General features: G+C 44.5%; 1 protein-coding gene across 11 annotated transcripts in view; it reads left to right on the top strand.

The window, feature by feature from the left end:
- The window catches only part of LOC109869032 (membrane-associated guanylate kinase, WW and PDZ domain-containing protein 1), a 200,793-nt gene that overhangs the window by 134,757 nt on the left and 45,328 nt on the right, over positions 1 to 20,708 (top strand). For 4 of the 11 annotated variants that reach the window (XM_031803411.1, XM_031803407.1, XM_031803409.1 and 1 more), the window contains exons 5-12: positions 225 to 492; positions 5,346 to 5,428; positions 6,169 to 6,207; positions 8,024 to 8,081; positions 8,463 to 8,572; positions 9,410 to 9,532; positions 9,877 to 10,062; positions 13,332 to 13,958. In XM_031803411.1, the coding sequence (XP_031659271.1) occupies positions 225 to 492; positions 5,346 to 5,428; positions 6,169 to 6,207; positions 8,024 to 8,081; positions 8,463 to 8,572; positions 9,410 to 9,532; positions 9,877 to 10,062; positions 13,332 to 13,958 (1,494 nt within the window). The remainder of the gene's footprint in view (positions 1 to 224; positions 493 to 5,345; positions 5,429 to 6,168; positions 6,208 to 8,023; positions 8,082 to 8,462; positions 8,573 to 9,409; positions 9,533 to 9,876; positions 10,063 to 13,331; positions 13,959 to 20,708) is intronic. The other 7 variants (XM_031803412.1, XM_020458853.2, XM_020458852.2 and 4 more) reach the window with 5 other exon arrangements.

The following is a 20,708-nucleotide window of genomic DNA, read 5'->3' as shown; positions in this document are numbered from 1 at the left end:
GAGGGAGGGAGAGAAAGTTAAGAAAGGAAAAATGTTTAGTAGTCGTGAACCATAAAATATATTTTTGTTGCTGTTGGTTTTAGTAGTCCTATATTGCACACAGTACTCTAAGCATAAATTGTCTTATCATTCCACCCTTAGATTCCCACATTCCTGTTACAGCAGGAAACATAAACCTCCTCTCTCTGTTTTGTTCTGTGTTGTCGTGCTCCTTACTTTCCCAGGATCCTTAGTTCGTAGTCTCTTCCCCTCTCCCTTGTTGTGCACAGGTAACCCTAGCGACCAGGACGAGAGCTGCGGTGGTGTTCTACGGCCGTACCCCGCGCGCGAGAACGCTCCGTCCTATGGTCTGAACAACGTGGCCGCATCCACCTCGGACAGCGGGCAGCAGACACACGCCCAGCCCCAGGCCTCCCCAGAAGATCCCCTAGGACCCCTGCCAGGCAACTGGGAGATGGCCTACACCGAGAACGGAGAAGTCTACTTCATAGAGTACGTATAATATACCCTAAATCCTATCCTAAATCCCTATGGCCTGTACCTTAGCTTACACCGAGAATGGAGAAGTCTACTTTGTAGAGCATGTATAATATACACTACATGACCAAAGGTATGTGGACACCTGCTCGTCAAACATCTCATTCCAAAATCATGGGCAGTAATATGGAGTTGTTCCCCCCTTTGCTGCTATAACAGCCTCCACTCTTCTGGGAAGGATTTCCACTAGATGTTGGAACATTTCTGCGGGGACTTGCTTTCATTCAGCCACAAGAGCGTTAGGGAGGTCGGGCACTCATGTTGGGCGATTAGGCCTGGCTCGCAGTCAGCGTTCCAATTCATCCGAAAGGTGTTTGATGGGGTTAAGGTCAAGGCTCTGAAGGCCAGTCAAGTTCTTCCAAACTGATCTCGACAAACCATTTCAATATGGAACTCGCTTTGTGCATGGGGGCATTGTCATGCCGAAACAGCAAAAGGATGGTCTAGAATGTCATTGTATGCTGTAGTGTTAAGATGTCACTGGAACTAAGGGGCCTAGCCCGAACCACGAAAAATAGCCCCAGACCATTATTCCTCCTCCAACAAACTTTGCGATTGGCTCTATGCATTTAGGCAGGTAGCGCCCTCCTAGCAGCCGCCAAACACAGATCCGTCCGTCGGACTGCCAGATGGTAAAGCATGGTTCATCACTCCAGAGTACATGTTTCCACTGCTCCAGAGTCCAATGGTGGTGAGCTTTACACCACTCTAGCCAGCGCTTGACATTGCGCGTGGTGATCTTAGGCTTGTGTGTGGCTGTTCAGCCATGGAAACCCATTTCATGAAGTTCCCGACAACAGTTATTGTGCTGACATTGTTTTCAGAGGCAGTTTGGAACTCGGTAGTGAGAGTTGCAACCGAGGACAGCCGATTTGTACGCGCTTCACCACTCAGCGGTCCCGTTCTGTGAGCTTGTGTGGCCTACCACTTCGTGGCTGAGCCGTTGTTGCTCCTAGATGTTTCCACTTCACAATAGCTGCACTTACAGTTGACCGGGGCAGCTCTAGCACGGCAGCAATTTGATGAACTGACTTGTTGGAAAGGTGGCATCCTATGACGGCGCCAAGTTGAAAGTCACTGAGCTCTTTAGTAAGGCCATTCTACTGCCAATGTTTGTCTATGGAGATTGCATGGCCGTGTGCTCGATTTTATACACCTGTCAGCAATTTAAAAAATAATGATAAGACATGAAATAGTAAGTTACACAATATGAATAAAATACACAAGAATGGAGCAATATACAGGGAGCACCAGTACCAGATCAATGTGGAGCTATATACAGGGAGCACCAGTACCAGATCAAGGTGGAGCTATATACAGGGAGCACCAGTACCAGATCAAGGTGGAGCTATATACAGGGAGTACCAGTACCAGATCAATGTGGAGCTATATACAGGGAGTACCAGTACCAGATCAATGTGGAGCTATATACAGGGAGTACCAGTACCAGATCAATGTGGAGCTATATACAGGGAGCACCAGTACTAGATCAAGGTGGAGCTATATACAGGGAGCACCAGTACTAGATCAATGTGGAGCTATATACAGGGAGCACCAGTACCAGATCAATGTGCAGAGGTTATGAGGCATTTGAGGTAGATATGTACATGAAGGCAGGGTAAAGTGACTAGGTATCAGGATAGATAATAATAATAATAAGGTATTTGAGGTTGATATGTACATTAAGGCAGGGTAAAGTGACTAGGCATCAGGATAGATAATAATAAGGTATTTTTTATAAAAAAAAATATTTAACCTTTATTTAACCAGGTAGGCTAGTTGAGAAAAAGGAGGAAGATAAATAAATAAATACAGTATGGCGTTGAGGAAGATTGGATGGGCTATTTACAGATGAGCTATGTACAGATGCAGTGCTCAGCTTAAAGCTAGTGAGGGGGGTAAGAGTCTCCAGCTTCAGAGATTTTTGCAGTTCGTTCCAGTCATTGACAGCAGAGAACTGGAAGGAGATGCGGCCAAAGGAAGAATTGGCTTTGTGGGTGACCAGTGAGATATACCTGCTGGTGCGCATGCTATGGGTGGGTGCTGCTATGGTGACCAGTGAGCTGAGATAAGGCGGGGCTTTACCTAGCAGAGACTTGTAGATGACCTAGAACCAGTGGGTTTGGCGACGAGTATGAAGCGAGGGCCAGCCAACGAGATCATACAGGTCGCAGTGGTGGGTAGTGTATGGGGCTTTGGTGACAAAACGGATGGCACTGTGATAGACTGCATCCAATTTGTTGAGTAGAGTGTTGGAGGTTATTTTGTAAATGACATCGCAGAAGTCAAGGATCGGTAAGATGGTCAGTTTTACGAGGGTATGTTTGGCAGCATAAGTGAAGGATGCTTTGTTGCGAAATAGGAAGCAGATTCTAGATTTAATTTTGGATTGGAGATGTTTAATGTGATTCTGGAAGGAGAGTTTACAGTCTAACCAGACACCTAGGTATTTGTAGTTGTCCACATATTCTAAGTCAGAACCGTCAGAAAAGTCAGAACCGAGTAGTGATGCTGGATGGGCGGGCAGGTGCGGGCAGTGATCAGATGAAGAGCATGCATTTAGTTTCACTTGCATTTAAGAGCAGGTGGAGGCCACGGAAGGAGAGTTGTATGGCATTGAAGCTCATCTGGAGGTTAGTTTAGGTGTCCAACGAAGGGCCAGAGGTATACAGAATGGTGTCGTCTGCGTAGAGGTGGATCAGAGAATCACCAGCAGCGAGAGCGACATCATTGATGTTTACAGAGAAGAGAGTCGGCCCGAGAATTGAACCCTGTGGCACCCCCATAGAGACTGCCAGAGGTCCGGACAACAGGCCCTCCGATTTGACATACTGAACTCTATCGGAGAAGTAGTTGGTGAACCAAGCGAGGCAATCATTTGAGAGACCAAGGCCAATAAGAATGTTGTGATTGACAGAGTTGAAAGCCTTAGCCAGGTCGATGAATACGGCTCCCCAATAATGTCTCTTATCGATGGCGGTTATGATATTGTTTAGGACCTTGAGCGTGGCTGAGGTGCACCCATGACCAGCTCTGAAACCAGATTGCATAGCGGAGAAGGTACATTAAGATTCAAAATGGTTAGTAATCTGTTTGTTAACTAGTTGCGACGAGCAAACCCGTATCCGGGAGCGTAATCATAGCCTCAAACGCATTAGCATAACGCAACAGACATAAATACCCCTAGAAACTTTTCCTATTCATGCAAATGAAATGAAATAAATATATTCAAACACAAGCTTAGCCTTTTGTTAACAACACTGTCATCTCAGATTTTCAAAATATGCGTTACAGCCAACGCTAGACAAGCATTTGTGTAAGTTTATCATGGCATAATGCTATGCTAGGCTCTGCTGGCAGCAGGCAACATTTTCACAAAAATAAGAAAAGCAACCAAATTAAATAATTTACCTTTGAAGAACTTCGGATGCTTTCACTCAGGAGACTCCCAGTTAGATAGCAAATGTTCCCTTTTTCCAAAAATATTATTTTTGTAGGCGAAAAAGCTCCCGTTTCTTCACCATGCTTGGCTGAGAAATCGACCGAAAAATGCTACAACTATAACGCCAAACTTTTTTCAAAATTAGCTACATAATATCGACAGAAACACGGCAAACGTTGTTTAGGATCCATCCTCAAGGTGTTTTTAACAAATATATTCGATAATATATCCGTCGAGGCAGTTGGTTTCTCATAAGAAGCGATTGGAAAAATGGCTACCTCAGTATTTTACGCAAGGTTTTCTGCGGGAGACACCATGTGACCACATGCCATATATGTGTGTGAGTGCGTGTGTATATAAAGTCTAGTGAGTGTGTATATGGTGTGTGTATATAAAGTCTAGTGAGTGTAAGATGGATTCAGTGCAGATAGTTTGGGTACCATTAATTGACTACTTAGCAGTTGGGCTATTTAGCAGTCTTATGGCTTGAGGGTAGAAGAGGTCTCTGCGCCTGTTGGGCCGAGAGCCGATGCTCCAGGTATCGTTGCCAGACAGTAGCAGAGTGAACAGTCTATGGCTTGGTTGGCTGGAGTCTTTGGCAATTTTTTGGGCCTTCCTCTGATACCACCTGAGTATAGAGGTCCTGGATGGCAGGGAGCTCGGGCCCAATGATGTACTGGGCTGTCTGAACCACCCATAGTGTACATATTCACCCTATACCCTATGTAAGTACCCTTAGCATACACTGAGAATGGAGAGGTCTACTTCATAGACTACATACACTATATACTCTCTATACTATCAAGCCTCTCTGTTCTGTATCCCACTACTATCCCTCCCTCCCCTCCCCCAGAAAGGCCTGTCAGTGCTCTCCAGGCTGTTAATCTTCTATAGTCTGATCTCCTTAGAGATCACAGGCAGATCAGATCACCTGACCACCTCAATGAAGCACAGTCCTCTGCCCTCAGACCTACACACAGAGCTGGGTCTGCCTGCTTGTCTGCCTGTCTGGCTGGGAGAGGATGATGAAATGGCTTTGTGCATTCAACACCTGCATGTTGGTCTGCTTTAAGATTGACAGGAAAGCTTGTAGTGACGTTGAGGATACATCTACCTATTCTAGACAATAAGTCGACAATGACTCCTTCCAACCCTTTTGTCTGTGTTTCTCAGTGGGGGAGAAGTCTTTTTGGTGTTGCGTTAATCTCTGTTTGGTTTTACTTGCTTGTTGACAAGCCTATTGACTTTAACCCCTTACATCCTTGTGCTGCTGATGAGATCATTGGTCTTTTGTTAGCTTTTAGTGCTCATCACCTTGACTTCAGAGCCAGTCTTTAACAGCTCTGTGTGTTTGTTGTTTCCTCAGCCACAACACAAAGACCACATCGTGGATCGACCCTCGCTGTCTGGAGAAACCTCTAAAACCTCTGGAAGAGTGTGAGGATGATGGTAAGCCAGGCCCTGTGGGTGGGTGGGTGGGTGGGTGTGTGTGAGAGAGCGTGTGTGTGTGAGAGAGAGAGAGAGAGAGAGAGCGTGTGTGTGTGTTTCACTCATTTCTGTGATCTATTGTTTACCTCCTAATCTTGCACCATGTTGATGGTATCAGAAGGTGGTGCCACTGAGCTCATATCTAAATTTGATGAAGTCTGTTTCTATACACTGGTCCCATTATTACCACGACAATGTTTTGATAACTTAAGTCAAATTGGAAAGAGGTTATTTTTGAGATTGGCTTTCCATCTAAGGAATTGTGTAATAGTTCCTTTGAAGATGTTTTTATTGTTATTATTTATTTGTTACACCACTGTGTACATTGTACATTTTCAAATAAATATCTATGCAACAATGTTAGATTCATTTTCTTCAGGAACATACAAGTAACGATATAGATGTCTGTGTGAAAGTTCAGAAGAAATTCTTCGACCAATATCAGAAATGGCACCACCATGTGGCCATTTAGATAACTGTCGTGTGTCATCTCTTAGTTCCATACATCATTGATTTGAGGGATTACGGTGCATCTATGTTTCAGTAAATACTGATTTGGTTACTTAAATATTTATATTTCTCTCCCTCCTTGTCTTTCTCTCTAATATTACTTTACCGTCTCTCCTTATTTTCCTTCCTTTGTCATTCCTTCACCCAATCAACCACCCTTTCTGTTTCATCCTGCTCTCTTCACCGTGGAGAAGAAGGGGTACATACGGAGGAACCGGACAATGAGCTAGGTATGCACCTTTATTCTCTCACTCTCTCACTCTGTTTCTGTCGTTGCATTTCTATCGGCTGTGTATTGGTGAGGGTTATGGTGACTCTCAATCTTTTCTTTCTATACCGTTAATCAATAACATTTGATTTTAAAAGTGTTATATACGAAACCTTGATCTACAACTGCTAGATTCTTTCTCGCCATGTCACTCATCTATTTGGATGTGTCACGATAATCGTATAATTTGGCTCCTATATTAACTTAATTAACGTGGTGTACTGCTTGCTTCTAACTGCTGAGTGAGTGATTTCCTTTTCATGCAGGAGACACATTAGGAAGGTGTTTGATTTGACGTCTCAGGTTGGCCTCCGTAGTTACGGCTGCTCCACAGACTAGACTATTTGGCAGAAACAGAAGTGCTCCTGAAAGGGAACACAATCTCTGACTCTTTCAGGGCTCTGAGTCTCGGGCCTATGAGCTCCTTTTACGTCTGGCACATCAGAACAAGGCAGTGTATGATTATCGATTGTGAAAGCCAGCCTGCTCCAAAGTGTTTTTGTCGGTGTTCACAGCAGCCCACGCTAACACACTGCGCTAATGTCTTTGTATGAAATCAAATACGGTGAGGAGGAGAATGAGATGCTAACGCTTTATTGGGAGTGTCAGCTTAATAGTCTCTCTGTCAGACAATTCCCTTTGAGCGCTGATGCAGCCGAGCGTGTGCACGTGTACGGGCGTGTGTGTGCGCATGCTGGAGGAAGCAGTGTTTGAAAGATATATACTGAAACATGGTAACATCTGCAGTGAACACATAGCCAGAAACTGCATGTAGATGACCAGTAATGTAAAGTAGAATCATACAGATACATGATGTTGGCTCTCTGCATTGTCGTGGATGTCTTCTGACTCCCCCGAGTCATGCAGACTGTCGTGTAGACTGTCGTGTAGACTGTTGGGCCAATGTGATTTTTGTCTGAACGTGCTGAGAATATTGTAATGTTTATTTCTATAAAGATGTCCATTGAAAGCAATTGATATGCAATTTGATATGCAAGATGTCCATTGAAAGCCATTGATATGCAATTTGTTGACACCACAACACAGTACCGACTTAGATGCACATTATCCCGAATGCTAATCAATAAAAATGTCTGTTAAATCTCTGCTCTATTTTGCTTGTTTACAGCGGTTCATTTCACAGGGAGGCTCTCTTGTATTCTTACATCACCAACATTTGGAGAATAAAGGCACTAACATGGCGTCTGTTTTAAAACGTGGCCCAACTCTCTTAATATATGGTTCTGGACTGGCCTATAAGTACTGGCCTGCTGGCTACGTTCACTTGTGTGAGGCGTGCAATTGTGTCCATCTATCAACTGTTTGTAGCTGTTGATAATGTAGAAAGCAACCTGGTTCTGTTCTGAAGACAGAGACAGATATGAGCAGGCTGGGTCTGACTGGATGAATAGTAAATCTAGTAGGTGGGAGCAGTCAAGCTCTGTAGTCTCATTTAGTTCAGAATCTCCCCTGACAGCTGACTGTGTGTGTAGCCTGTCTGTGTGTAGCCTGTGTGTGTGTGTGTGTAGCCTGTGTGTGCCTCGCTCAGTGAGGTAGAGGGAGTAGTTTGACTCCATATTAGATATCTGCACCGTGGCCCACTGACTGTACTGAGTCATGACAGGTAAACATAGATTCACTTCAGAGTTGGTTTACACACCTGAGAGACCCTGAATAGAGCACAGCGTCATCCTCTGACGTACTTCCTGAAGGAGAACACTGCCTTAATCAATGTGTCATTACAGTGATCTAACATTGCTTTTCCTTCTCTGTTTCAGAGCTGCCTGCTGGATGGGAGAAGATAGATGACCCAGTGTATGGGGTTTACTACGTAGAGTAAGTTGGAACACCTCACGGTTCATCTCTTTTCACATGCCTCTCATTAACCCCACAATAATTAATATGACGGAATACATCAGCATTTTCATGAAGTTTCAGTTGAACTAGCATTTTCTCTCAGCCTCTCTTGTCAGACCTTTTCTACATTCTGTGTACTATAATTGGTTTGAAGCTACGTAGATGTATCTGAAACCGGACTCCATTTTGTGTAGCCAGTGTGTAGTTTGTGTAGACCTATGAGGTTGTCACAGAGCTGGTGGGATTTACGAGGCTGTGAGCCAGAGGATGTCCAACACTGTGTACCGTCATTTATCATGGTGACAATCAATATCCCACACTCATCCTTTCCCTCTCCTCTCTCTCTCTCATCATCATCAGTCACATCAACAGGAAGACCCAGTATGAGAACCCCATAGTGGAGGCTAAACGCAGGATGCAGCTGGAGCAGCAGCAGCCGCAGCCTCCTGAAGGTGAGCGGTACATTCGAGGTTCGTTTCCTGCCCTGGCACGGCACCATTTCTTTCTTTCTTCACGTCTGTCTCGTCACGTCACGTCTCGTCTCGTCTCACGTCTCGTCTCACGTCTTGTCTCATGTCTTGTCTAATGTCTTGTCTCATGTCTTGTCTCACGTCTTGTCTCATGTCTTGTCTCATGTCTTGTCCTGCACGGTTGGGGTTCATTCTATTTGAAGTCAGCCCAGTTTAAGAATGAAAAGTTAGTTCCTCAGAATTAGAATTTTGATGAATTCTCCTGGATATGAAATGGAATTGACCCCAACCCTTGTCCTGTCCTGTTGGCGTTTGGGTTCTTATTTGTTTGATTAAATATCATTAAAACATCATTTTTATATTCCTTTCAACACATGAGCCACTGTAGCATTCACTTATTTGTCTTAGAGCTGTGGAAGCCACCGTCCATGTGCAAACTGCTGCTGATATCATGCTTGCTACGTGTTAGGACCACTGAGACACAATGTAATGATGAAATGGCATGTAATATCAGATGCAATGTTAAAACATATTTTCAATAAATCTATCTCTTATTGCGTAATTTACCGTGTTAGGTCTTAGTCATTTTAAAGTGTATAGCGTTTGTCCCCCCCGGAGCAGCCAGTATGCCTGACACCTCTGGTGTAGAGCAAGTTTGAGTCAACAAATGAATGAATGTGATGCTTATGTTTGTGTACCTATGTTTGTATTTTATTGATTGTGTACGGTTGTGTGTCAGTGTATGTGTGTGCGTGTATTTGTGTGTGTGTGTGCTTGCGTGCATCCGTGTGTTTGTGACTATGATTTCACAGTCCCTCTGTGTCTCTCGCTGTACAGAGTGGATAGAGGAACACTCCTCAGCTGGTGCTCCCCTGGCCGTCTATGCCAGTAACCACCTGGAGACATACCGTGACCCCCAGGACCCGCCCCCACTGCCCCCTCCCCCAGGAGGGACCAAACGTGAGTGGGGTTACACTTTCTAGACAACACACACACACACACACACACACACTTTCAATACCAGGGTCTTGTGTACCACAGACATTTAACTCGCAATCAAATACACCCACAATGTACAGTTTCAGTGACACAAGCAGACAGACGGACGGACGGACGGACGGACGGACGGACGGACGGACGGACGGACGGACGGACGGACGGACGGACGGACGGACGGACAGACAGACAGACAGACAGATAGATAGATAGACAAGAGAAAAGACAAAGCCAGCTAATGTAACTGACACAGATAGAGACAGATACAAATATGTTCCAAATAATGTTCTCTTCCCTGCGTTCTGTAGGAGGGAAGCCGTTCTTCACACGGAACCCAGCAGAACTGAACGGAACCTTCATCAACACCAAACTGAAGAAGAGCCGCCGTGGGTTCGGCTTTACCGTCGTCGGGGGCGACGAGCCGGATGAGTTCCTCCAGATCAAGAGTCTTGTCCTGGACGGTCCTGCTGCTGTGGATGGGAAGATGGAGACAGGTGCAGTACACTGTCTTAGCCCACAGGGGGCACTGTTTCACACCATTTATACAGAAAGCATTTGCCCCATTCCTAAGGAGGTTGAAGTGATTGTGTAAACTAAGTACTGAACATATTGGAGACATATGGTAATATACTTGCACCCCACATAGTACATTCACTGTGTTACTTACTGTTCTACTAACTTTGTTACTAATGTACTGTGATAGTGACTGTTCTACTAACTGTGTTACTAATGTGATGTGATAGTGACTGTTCTACTAACTGTGTTACTAATGTGATGTGATAGTGACTGTTCTACTAACCGTGTTACTAATGTACTGTGATAGTGACTGTTCTACTAATTATGTTAATAATGTACTGTGATAGTGACTGTTCTACTAACTGTGTTACTAATGTACTGTGATAGTGACTGTTCTACTAACTGTGTTACTAATGTGATGTGATAGTGACTGTTCTACTAACTGTGTTACTAATGTGATGTGATAGTGACTGTTCTACTAACTGTGTTACTAATGTACTGTGATAGTGACTGTTCTACTAACTGTGTTACTAATGTACTGTGATAGTGACTGTTCTACTAACTGTGTTACTAATGTACTGTGATAGTGACTGTTCTACTAACTGTGTTACTAATGTGATGTGATAGTGACTGTTCTACTAACTGTGTTACTAATGTGATGTGATAGTGACTGTTCTACTAACTGTGTTACTAATGTACTGTGATAGTGACTGTTCTACTAACTGTGTTACTAATGTGATGTGATAGTGACTGTTCTACTAACTTTGTTACTAATGTACTGTGATAGTGACTGTTCTACTAACTGTGTTACTAATGTACTGTGATAGTGACTGTTCTACTAACTGTGTTACTAATGTGATGTGATAGTGACTGTTCTACTAACTGTGTTACTAATGTACTGTGATAGTGACTGTTCTACTAACTGTGTTACTAATGTGATGTGATAGTGACTGTTCTACTAACTGTGTTACTAATGTACTGTGATAGTGACTGTTCTACTAACTGTGTTACTAATGTGATGTGATAGTGACTGTTCTACTAACTGTGTTACTAATGTACTGTGATAGTGACTGTTCTACTAACTGTGTTACTAATGTACTGTGATAGTGACTGTTCTACTAACTGTGTTACTAATGTGATGGGATAGTGACTGTTCTACTAACTGTGTTACTAATGTGATGTGATAGTGACTGTTCTACTAACTGTGTTACTAATGTACTGTGATAGTGACTGTTCTACTAACTGTGTTACTAATGTGATGTGATAGTGACTGTTCTACTAACTGTGTTACTAATGTGATGTGATAGTGACTGTTCTACTAACTGTGTTACTAATGTACTGTGATAGTGACTGTTCTACTAACTGTGTTACTAATGTGATGTGATAGTGACTGTTCTACTAACTTTGTTACTAATGTACTGTGATAGTGACTGTTCTACTAACTGTGTTACTAATGTACTGTGATAGTGACTGTTCTACTAACTGTGTTACTAATGTGATGTGATAGTGACTGTTCTACTAACTGTGTTACTAATGTACTGTGATAGTGACTGTTCTACTAACTGTGTTACTAATGTGATGTGATAGTGACTGTTCTACTAACTGTGTTACTAATGTACTGTGATAGTGACTGTTCTACTAACTGTGTTACTAATGTGATGTGATAGTGACTGTTCTACTAACTGTGTTACTAATGTACTGTGATAGTGACTGTTCTACTAACTGTGTTACTAATGTACTGTGATAGTGACTGTTCTACTAACTGTGTTACTAATGTGATGGGATAGTGACTGTTCTACTAACTGTGTTACTAATGTGATGTGATAGTGACTGTTCTACTAACTGTGTTACTAATGTACTGTGATAGTGACTGTTCTACTAACTGTGTTACTAATGTGATGTGATAGTGACTGTTCTACTAACTGTGTTACTAATGTGATGTGATAGTGACTGTTCTACTAACTGTGTTACTAATGTACTGTGATAGTGACTGTTCTACTAACTGTGTTACTAATGTGATGTGATAGTGACTGTTCTACTAACTGTGTTACTAATGTACTGTGATAGTGACTGTTCTACTAACTGTGTTACTAATGTGATGTGATAGTGACTGTTCTACTAATTGTGTTACTAATGTACTGTGATAGTGACTGTTCTACTAACTGTGTTACTAATGTGATGTGATAGTGACTGTTCTACTAACTGTGTTACTAATGTACTGTGATAGTGACTGTTCTACTAACTGTGTTACTAATGTGATGTGATAGTGACTGTTCTACTAATTGTGTTACTAATGTACTGTGATAGTGACTGTTCTACTAACTGTGTTACTAATGTACTGTGATAGTGACTGTTCTACTAACTGTGTTACTAATGTACTGTGATAGTGACTGTTCTACTAACTGTGTTACTAATGTACTGTGATAGTGACTGTTCTACTAACTGTGTTACTAATGTACTGTGATAGTGACTGTTCTACTAACTGTGTTACTAATGTACTGTGATAGTGACTGTTCTACTAACTGTGTTACTAATGTGATGTGATAGTGACTGTTCTACTAATTGTGTTACTAATGTACTGTGATAGTGACTGTTCTACTAACTGTGTTACTAATGTACTGTGATAGTGACTGTTCTACTAACTGTGTTACTAATGTACTGTGATAGTGACTGTTCTACTAACTGTGTTACTAATGTACTGTGATAGTGACTGTTCTACTAATTGTGTTACTAATGTACTGTGATAGTGACTGTTCTACTAACTGTGTTACTAATGTACTGTGATAGTGACTGTTCTACTAACTGTGTTACTAATGTACTGTGATAGTGACTGTTCTACTAACTGTGTTACTAATGTACTGTGATAGTGACTGTTCTACTAACTGTGTTACTAATGTGATGTGATAGTGACTGTTCTACTAACTGTGTTACTAATGTACTGTGATAGTGACTGTTCTACTAACTGTGTTACTAATGTGATGTGATAGTGACTGTTCTACTAACTGTGTTACTAATGTGATGTGATAGTGACTGTTCTACTAACTGTGTTTCTAATGTGATGTGATAGTGACTGTTCTACTAACTGTGTTACTAATGTGATGTGATAGTGACTGTTCTACTAACTGTGTTACTAATGTGATGTGATAGTGACTGTTCTACTAACTGTGTTACTAATGTGATGTGATAGTGACTGTTCTACTAACTGTGTTTTAACTGTCCTGTCCGTCTCCGTGCCTTCCTTCTCTAGGTGATGTCATAGTGAGTGTGAATGACATCATCGTGCTTGGCTACACCCACGCCCAGGTGGTGAAGATCTTCCAGTCCATCCCGATCGGCTCCATGGTGGACCTGGCCCTCTGCCGCGGCTACCCCCTGCCCTTTGACCCCGACGACCCCAACACCAGCCTGGTGACCTCTGTGGCCATCCTGGACAAGGAGCCCATCATCGTCAATGGCCAGCAGAGCTATGACTCCCCGTCCAGCCACGGCAGCCAGACCGGAGGCCCCGTTAACGGGATGAGGGAGCCGCGGGCCCTCAGCCCCTCGGCGGAGGTGGCGTCGAACGGCTCACACGGCTACTCCTCCAGCGATGTGGTCACCCTGGCGTCGTCCATCGCCGGGCAGCCCGAGCTGATCACGGTGCACATGGAGAAGGGCGATAAGGGCTTTGGGTTCACAATCGCTGACAGCTTGACGGGTGGGGGTCAGAGGGTGAAGCAGATTGTGGACTACCCCCGCTGCAGGGGCCTGAAGGAGTCAGACATTCTGATGGAGGTGAACAAGAGGAACGTCCAGAACATGACTCACAACCAGGTGGTGGACCTGCTCAGCAAGTGTCCCAGAGGCAGCGAGGTCACCATGCTGGTGCAGAGAGGTACGTAAGTCCACTGATTAGGGTCAGGAGGGAGGGAGAGGAGGAAGGACGGAGGGGTGTCTGGTCATCATGCTGGTGCAGTGGGGTACATGCTCAACCCAGGGAGGATGATAGGGGAAGGAGGGAATGAGAGAGGGGGACGAATTGGTTCGCAGATAAAGACACTTCCACTGGCAAACAGCATGAATAGCTGAGATGTTGAGTGTGTTAGGGGGTAAGTGGGTCAAAGGTTGAATAAAGGAGGTTGTGGATGTTATGTAGAGAAGAAACATGAGTGGGTGATCAGATAAGTGAGAGAGGGAATGGATGGAAAGGTGGAGAGCATGTCCAGGATGGGAGGAGGAGAAGAGAGGAGGATGGTGTTAGGTCAGGGACTCTTATCTGTCCTGATTATGGATGAAGAGCGACTCTGCTGAGATGCTGCTAATCTCCCTGTGTTCTGTCAGCTCATAGGCTCTCCTGCTTTTCTCTCTCTCTCTCTCTCTCTCTCTCTCTCTCTCTCTCTCTCTCTCTCTCTCTCTGTCTGTTCTCACTATTTATCTTTTATCTTTTCTATTTATTTAACTTATTCTTTATCACTGTCTCTATTCTTTCACTCTTTTTCTCTCATTATCTTTTACTTATTCTGTCTCACTTTGTATCTCTCCTCGTTTCTCTCTCTCTCCCCCTCTCTCCCCTCTCCCCTTCTTTCTCACTTTGTATCCCTCTCGCCCTCTCCCCTCTCTCTCCCCTCTCTCTCCCATCTCTCACTCCCTCTCTCCCCTCTCCCCTTCTTTCTCACTTTGTATCCCTCTCGCCCTCTCCCCTCTCTCTCCCCTCTCTCTCCCCTCTCTCTCCGTCTCTCTCCCTCCGTCTCTCTCTCTCTCTCTCCCTCTCTCTCCCTCTCTCTCCCTCTCTCTCCCTCTCTCCCTTTCTCTCCCTCTCTCACCCTCTCTTTAAGCCTGGTCTTTGTCTCTGGCGCTGTGTCTATGTCTGTGTTGCTTAGATGATAGTTGGGTGTGTTAGTAGTGAGAGGGCTCAGCCAAAGACGCCGTCCTAGCTCTGATCAAAGTGTCTTCTGTTCCAATTAGCTTGGGAGGATACAGAGAGAGGAACAGAGAGAGTTGGGGTGAAGGGAGAGCAAGATGGGGAAAGAGAGGTGCAGAGCAGAAAGAACAGCCACTGATTTTGAATAGAATGTGAAATGGAGTCTGAAGCTAGTCAAGGCAGCAGCAGAGCTGTTAAAGCAGAAGTCTGTATTCCACAGGAGGTTGGAGGCACCTTAATTGGGGAGGATGGGCTCGTGGTAATGGCTGGAGTGGAATAGGTGGAATGGTTTCCATGTGTTTGATGCCATTCCATTTGCTCCGTTCCGGCCATTATTGTGAGTCGTCCTCCCCTCAGCAGCCTCCTGTGATGTATTCACACGTCATTCACACGTCATTAATGTCTATGATTAACCTTCCTATGTCAATACAATCCAGATCATCTTTATCACATCAATTACCAACTGAGATTTAACATAATAGGTCTGTAAAAAAATGAATAGTTGGATGTATTCCTTAAAGGGTCACACTCAAACTTTACTGTGTTAAAATAATAATTCAATTCAATTCAAATAATTATAAAAGGTTACAGTCAGAGTTTTTGCAAGGCTAGAGAAAGAGACAAACTGTTAATAGCAACCATCATTATCCATACAGTTTCTAACCATGCGCTAATTTGGCTTCAGCCCTCATCATTTGTGAAATTGCTCACCCTGCCTCCTTCCCTAGATCCCTATTAGCTGAGGGTGGGCATATGCAGGCAGCATCAATTATGAACTCTAATGAGTTGACCTTGGGTGCCTGGGCTGAAATAACGCTGCTGTCAGCATCATTACTGGCCTGTACAAGACTGATACACACACAGATACAGCCTGTCTCCTGGCTGCTAGGACATCCACAGGGATAGAGGGAGAGAGGAAGGACATGGCTACGGGGCAGACGGGGAGAGACACCAGAGACGATCTCCCTTAGCGTAGATGGCAGGGGATCATTACACTAGACCCAGGTCAGTTCATTGGTCAATTTCCTGTTGATGAGGTGCTGAGACACTGTGGGCTTGGGTTAACATTATGTAGGGTTGTATTGTCTATGTGAAGCTGTGAGCAGCAGACTGATGTTTTTGTGGGAATGGAGGGAGCAGTGGCTTGCTGGCTTGCTGTCTGTTTCGCTGGCTGGCTGTCTGGTTGGTTGGCTGGCTGTCTAGTTGGCTGTCGGAAGAGGAGGAGGCAGTGAACTTTCTGGTGATTAGGAGCCATAATGCCTCATAACCCACAACAAACAACACCTTTAGACGATCAGAGGAGGAGTAGGAGGGAAGGAGAAAGGGAGGGTAGAAAGGAGGGAGAAAAAGAGGAAGTAATTCAAGATGGGGAATGTCCAAGCTGTATGTGTTTAGAAGAAGAGAGGGAGGAAAAAATAAGTTCAGGAATTGCAGAAGGTTATCAGAGTAAGGTGGTATGTAGAGAGGAAAGAGAGGAGGATGAGGGAAGAGGAGGAGGAGGCTCAACAATGCTCAATGAGAGAAGAAGTTGGTTTAGGGAAGAGGAGGAGGAGAGGAAACCCTCCCTTGGGTAGATGAATAAAATATTTAATCTCTGCATCTTTGAGTCATCAGGTCTGTTGAGAGAGAGAGAGAGAGAGAGAGAGAGAGAGAGTATACAGGAGGTGTGCATCATGCCGTCCGTCATGTTAATATCTTCACAACCAGCAGTATGCAGACCACATCCAGCATCCTCTATCACATGGTCTCATTTCAGTTAGATACTGAATGTCGGTAATAAAACGTGATTGTCCTTCTTACCTTGAGTCATATAGAGCTGTCAGCATTATCTGAGATATGCAGAGTTACAATCATCCCTGAAGATTGGCAGAAACACTGTTTATGATGATACAACAGTTCAGCTATTTATTCTCATCGCCTCAGGGGACCAGGAGTTCTCTGCATCTCTAAATGGAGTTTCTGAAAAATAGAAAAGTTGTTTGTGTGGGAGGAGAAAAGTTCAGAGGCATCGAGAATTGATTGTCCGTAAGGGGTTCAGTTTTGCTAGCTACGCAGTACAAATGTTTCATGAATGCATATTGTCTAGCTGTACAATGTGTTTTGTCAGTACATCAATATGTGCCACAATAGCATAACAATGTATCAGAAGTGAATTGAATCGTGACTTGGACGTAGGACATCCCAACGAATGGGCGTCCTAGTTTTCAATGTTTAACCCATAGACTAATATCAAGAGAGGGGAGAGGGAGAACGTTTCAGATCAACATACGTACAGTACATGAACTATTCTCATCCACTCCCACCCTTACCTCTCCTCCTTCCCCCCTCAAAACCTTGTACCCACAATATCTCTCGTTTCTCTCTCTGCGAGGTGAGTTGTAAATATCCTCCATCTTGCCTTGCCTTTGTTGCCATGACGATGCTCCACAGCACCTCAGTAGGGACTGTCCCCTTGGGGATGATAGGATCGACAGAGAGAGGGAGAGAGAGAGAGAGAGAGAGAGAGAGAGAGAGAGAGAGAGAGAGAGAGAGAGAGAGAGAGAGGGAGAGAGAGAGACAGGGGAGGGAGGGAGGGAGAGAGACAGGGAGGGAGGGAGACAGGGGAGGGAGAGAGACGAGGGAGGGAGGGAGGGAGGGAGGGAGGGAGGGAGGGAGGGAGGGAGGGAGAGAGAGAGAGAGAGAGGTAAATGGCAAGAAGAAAAGAGATGGGTGTAGATCAAGAATAAGAGGAAGATATTGAAAGGTGACTAGAAAGACAACATGGGGATGTGTAGAAGAAGGTGAAGGAGTTTAGCCAAACAAAATAGGATATTTGTCATGTTGTTCCTGTAGCACTCTGACGTATGGACAGTTGAGAACAGCCATTCATTCCCTTAGTGTGGGCACTGCTGAGAACATATCCAAGGCCACAGCCTGAACAGAGCATAGACACACTGAAATAATACATGTCATGTACCCCCACGCACACACCCACCCACTCACATGTCGACTCTAACACACCCACCCACTCACACACCCACCACTTTCTCCCCATAATCTCCTCATTAATAGATGTCGCTACCCAGTCAGCTGGGTGGCTATGGCACGAGTGCTATTAGCATGTAGCGTAGTGCATTTGCATTTCCAGATGTCTAGGTGGGACGTTTTCGTCTCAGGTAGGAGCAAGAGGTTAAGACAGACTCACAGCGTCTCTCTCTTAGCCAAGTGTTAAACCTGGAACGCTCCACTCTCTTAGAGTCCTCAGTCCATTACAGATCAACTCACTGACCACTCTGCTCTTTCACTCCAACACTGTTTACTTCCCAAAATTAGCATCACAATAGCCAGGCCCTCTTAGTCATTCAGACAGCATGGTCTGCTCAATGTTCAGAAGACTGGGCCTTTTAAGCCAGTGTTCCATTCTTAGTGATCAATCCAGAGGCCTTTAACACGAGAGACGGGCCAACGGATTCATTGTTCCGTTTCCGAGTATTGAGCAGAGCCTTGTTGTCATTCAGCTGCTCAGGCTCAGGCAGGAGGAAGGAACTAGGTGGTGTGAGCACAATGCATCATTCACACCTGGTGGGTGTATGTTGGATGGGATGGGGGGGTATGTTTTATTCTATTTTATTTAACCTTTATTTAACTAAATCAAATCAAATCAAATTTATTTATATAGCCCTTCGTACATCAGCTGATATCTCAAAGTGCTGTACAGAAACCCAGCCTAAAACCCCAAACAGCAAGCAATGCAGGTGTAGAAGCACGGTGGCTAGGAAAAACTCCCTAGAAAGGCCAATACCTAGGAAGAAACCTAGAGAGGAACCAGGCTATGTGGGGTGGCCAGTCCTCTTCTGGCTGTGCCGGGTGGAGATTATAACAGAACATGGCCAAGATGTTCAAATGTTCATAAATGACCAGCATGGTCGAATAATAATAAGGCAGAACAGTTGAAACTGGAGCAGCAGCACAGTCAGGTGGAAGTTGAAACTGGAGCAGCAGCATGGCCAGGTGGACTGGGGACAGCAAGGAGTCATCATGTCAGGTAGTCCTGGGGCATGGTCCTAGAGAGAGAAAGAGAGAGAAAGAGAGAGAAAGAAAGAGAGAGAGAGAGAAAGAGAAAGAGAGAGAAAGAAAGAGAGAAGGAGAGAATTAGAGAACGCACACTTAGATTCACACAGGACACCGAATAGGACAGGAGAAGTACTCCAGATATAACAAACTGACCCCAGCCCCCCGACACATAAACTACTACAGCATAAATACTGGAGGCTGAGACAGGAGGGGTCAGGAGACACTGTGGCCCCATCCGAGGACACCCCCGGACAGGGCCAAACAGGAAGGATATAACCCCACCCACTTTGCCAAAGCACAGCCCCCACACCACTAGAGGGATATCTTCAACCACCAACTTACCATCCTGAGACAAGGCTGAGTATAGCCCACAAAGATCTCCGCCACGGCACAACCCAAGGGGGGGGGGGGCGCCAACCCAGACAGGATGACCACAACAGTGAATCAACCCACTCAGGTGACGCACCCCCTCCAGGGACGGCATGAGAGAGCCCCAGCAAGCCAGTGACTCAGCCCCTGTAATAGGGTTAGAGGCAGAGAATCCCAGTGGAAAGAGGGGAACCGGCCAGGCAGAGACAGCAAGGGCGGTTCGTTGCTCCAGAGCCTTTCCGTTCACCTTCCCACTCCTGGGCCAGACTACACTCAATCATATGACCCACTGAAGAGATGAGTCTTCAGTAAAGACTTAAAGGTTGAGACCGAGTTTGCGTCTCTGACATGGGTAGGCAGACCGTTCCATAAAAATGGAGCTCTATAGGAGAAAGCCCTGCCTCCAGCTGTTTGCTTAGAAATTCTAGGGACAATTAGGAGGCCTGCGTCTTGTGACCGTAGCGTACGTGTAGGTATGTACGGCAGGACCAAATCAGAGAGATAGGTAGGAGCAAGCCCATGTAATGCTTTGTAGGTTAGCAGTAAAACCTTGAAATCAGCCCTTGCTTTGACAGGAAGCCAGTGTAGAGAGGCTAGCACTGGAGTAATATGATCAAATTTTTTGGTTCTAGTCAGGATTCTAGCAGCCGTATTTAGCACTAACTGAAGTTTATTTAGTGCTTTATCCGGGTAGCCGGAAAATAGAGCATTGCAGTAGTCTAACCTAGAAGTGACAAAAGCATGGATTAATTTTTCTGCATCATTTTTGGACAGAAAGTTTCTGATTTTTGCAATGTTACGTAGATGGAAAAAAGCTGTCCTCGAAATGGTCTTGATATGTTCTTCAAAAGAGAGATCAGGGTCCAGAGTAACGCCGAGGTCCTTCACAGTTTTATTTGAGACGACTGTACAACCATTAAGATTAATTGTCAGATTCAACAGAAGATCTCTTTGTTTCTTGGGACCTAGAACAAGCATCTCTGTTTTGTCCGAGTTTAATAGTAGAAAGTTTGCAGCCATCCACTTCCTTATGTCTGAAACACATGCTTCTAGCGAGGGCAATTTTGGGGCTTCACCATGTTTCATTGAAATGTACAGCTGTGTGTCATCCGCATAGCAGTGAAAGTTTACATTATGTTTTCGAATAACATCCCCAAGAGGTAAAATATATAGTGAAAACAATAGTGGTCCTAAAACGGAACCTTGAGGAACACCGAAATTTACAGTTGATTTGTCAGAGGACAAACCATTCACAGAGACAAACTGATATCTTTCCGACAGATAAGATCTAAACCAGGCCAG

Source organism: Oncorhynchus kisutch, linkage group LG24 (assembly GCF_002021735.2).
Source record: "Oncorhynchus kisutch isolate 150728-3 linkage group LG24, Okis_V2, whole genome shotgun sequence".
NCBI classification, from domain to species: domain Eukaryota; kingdom Metazoa; phylum Chordata; class Actinopteri; order Salmoniformes; family Salmonidae; genus Oncorhynchus; species Oncorhynchus kisutch.
This window is presented reverse-complemented; position numbering and strand designations above follow the sequence as displayed.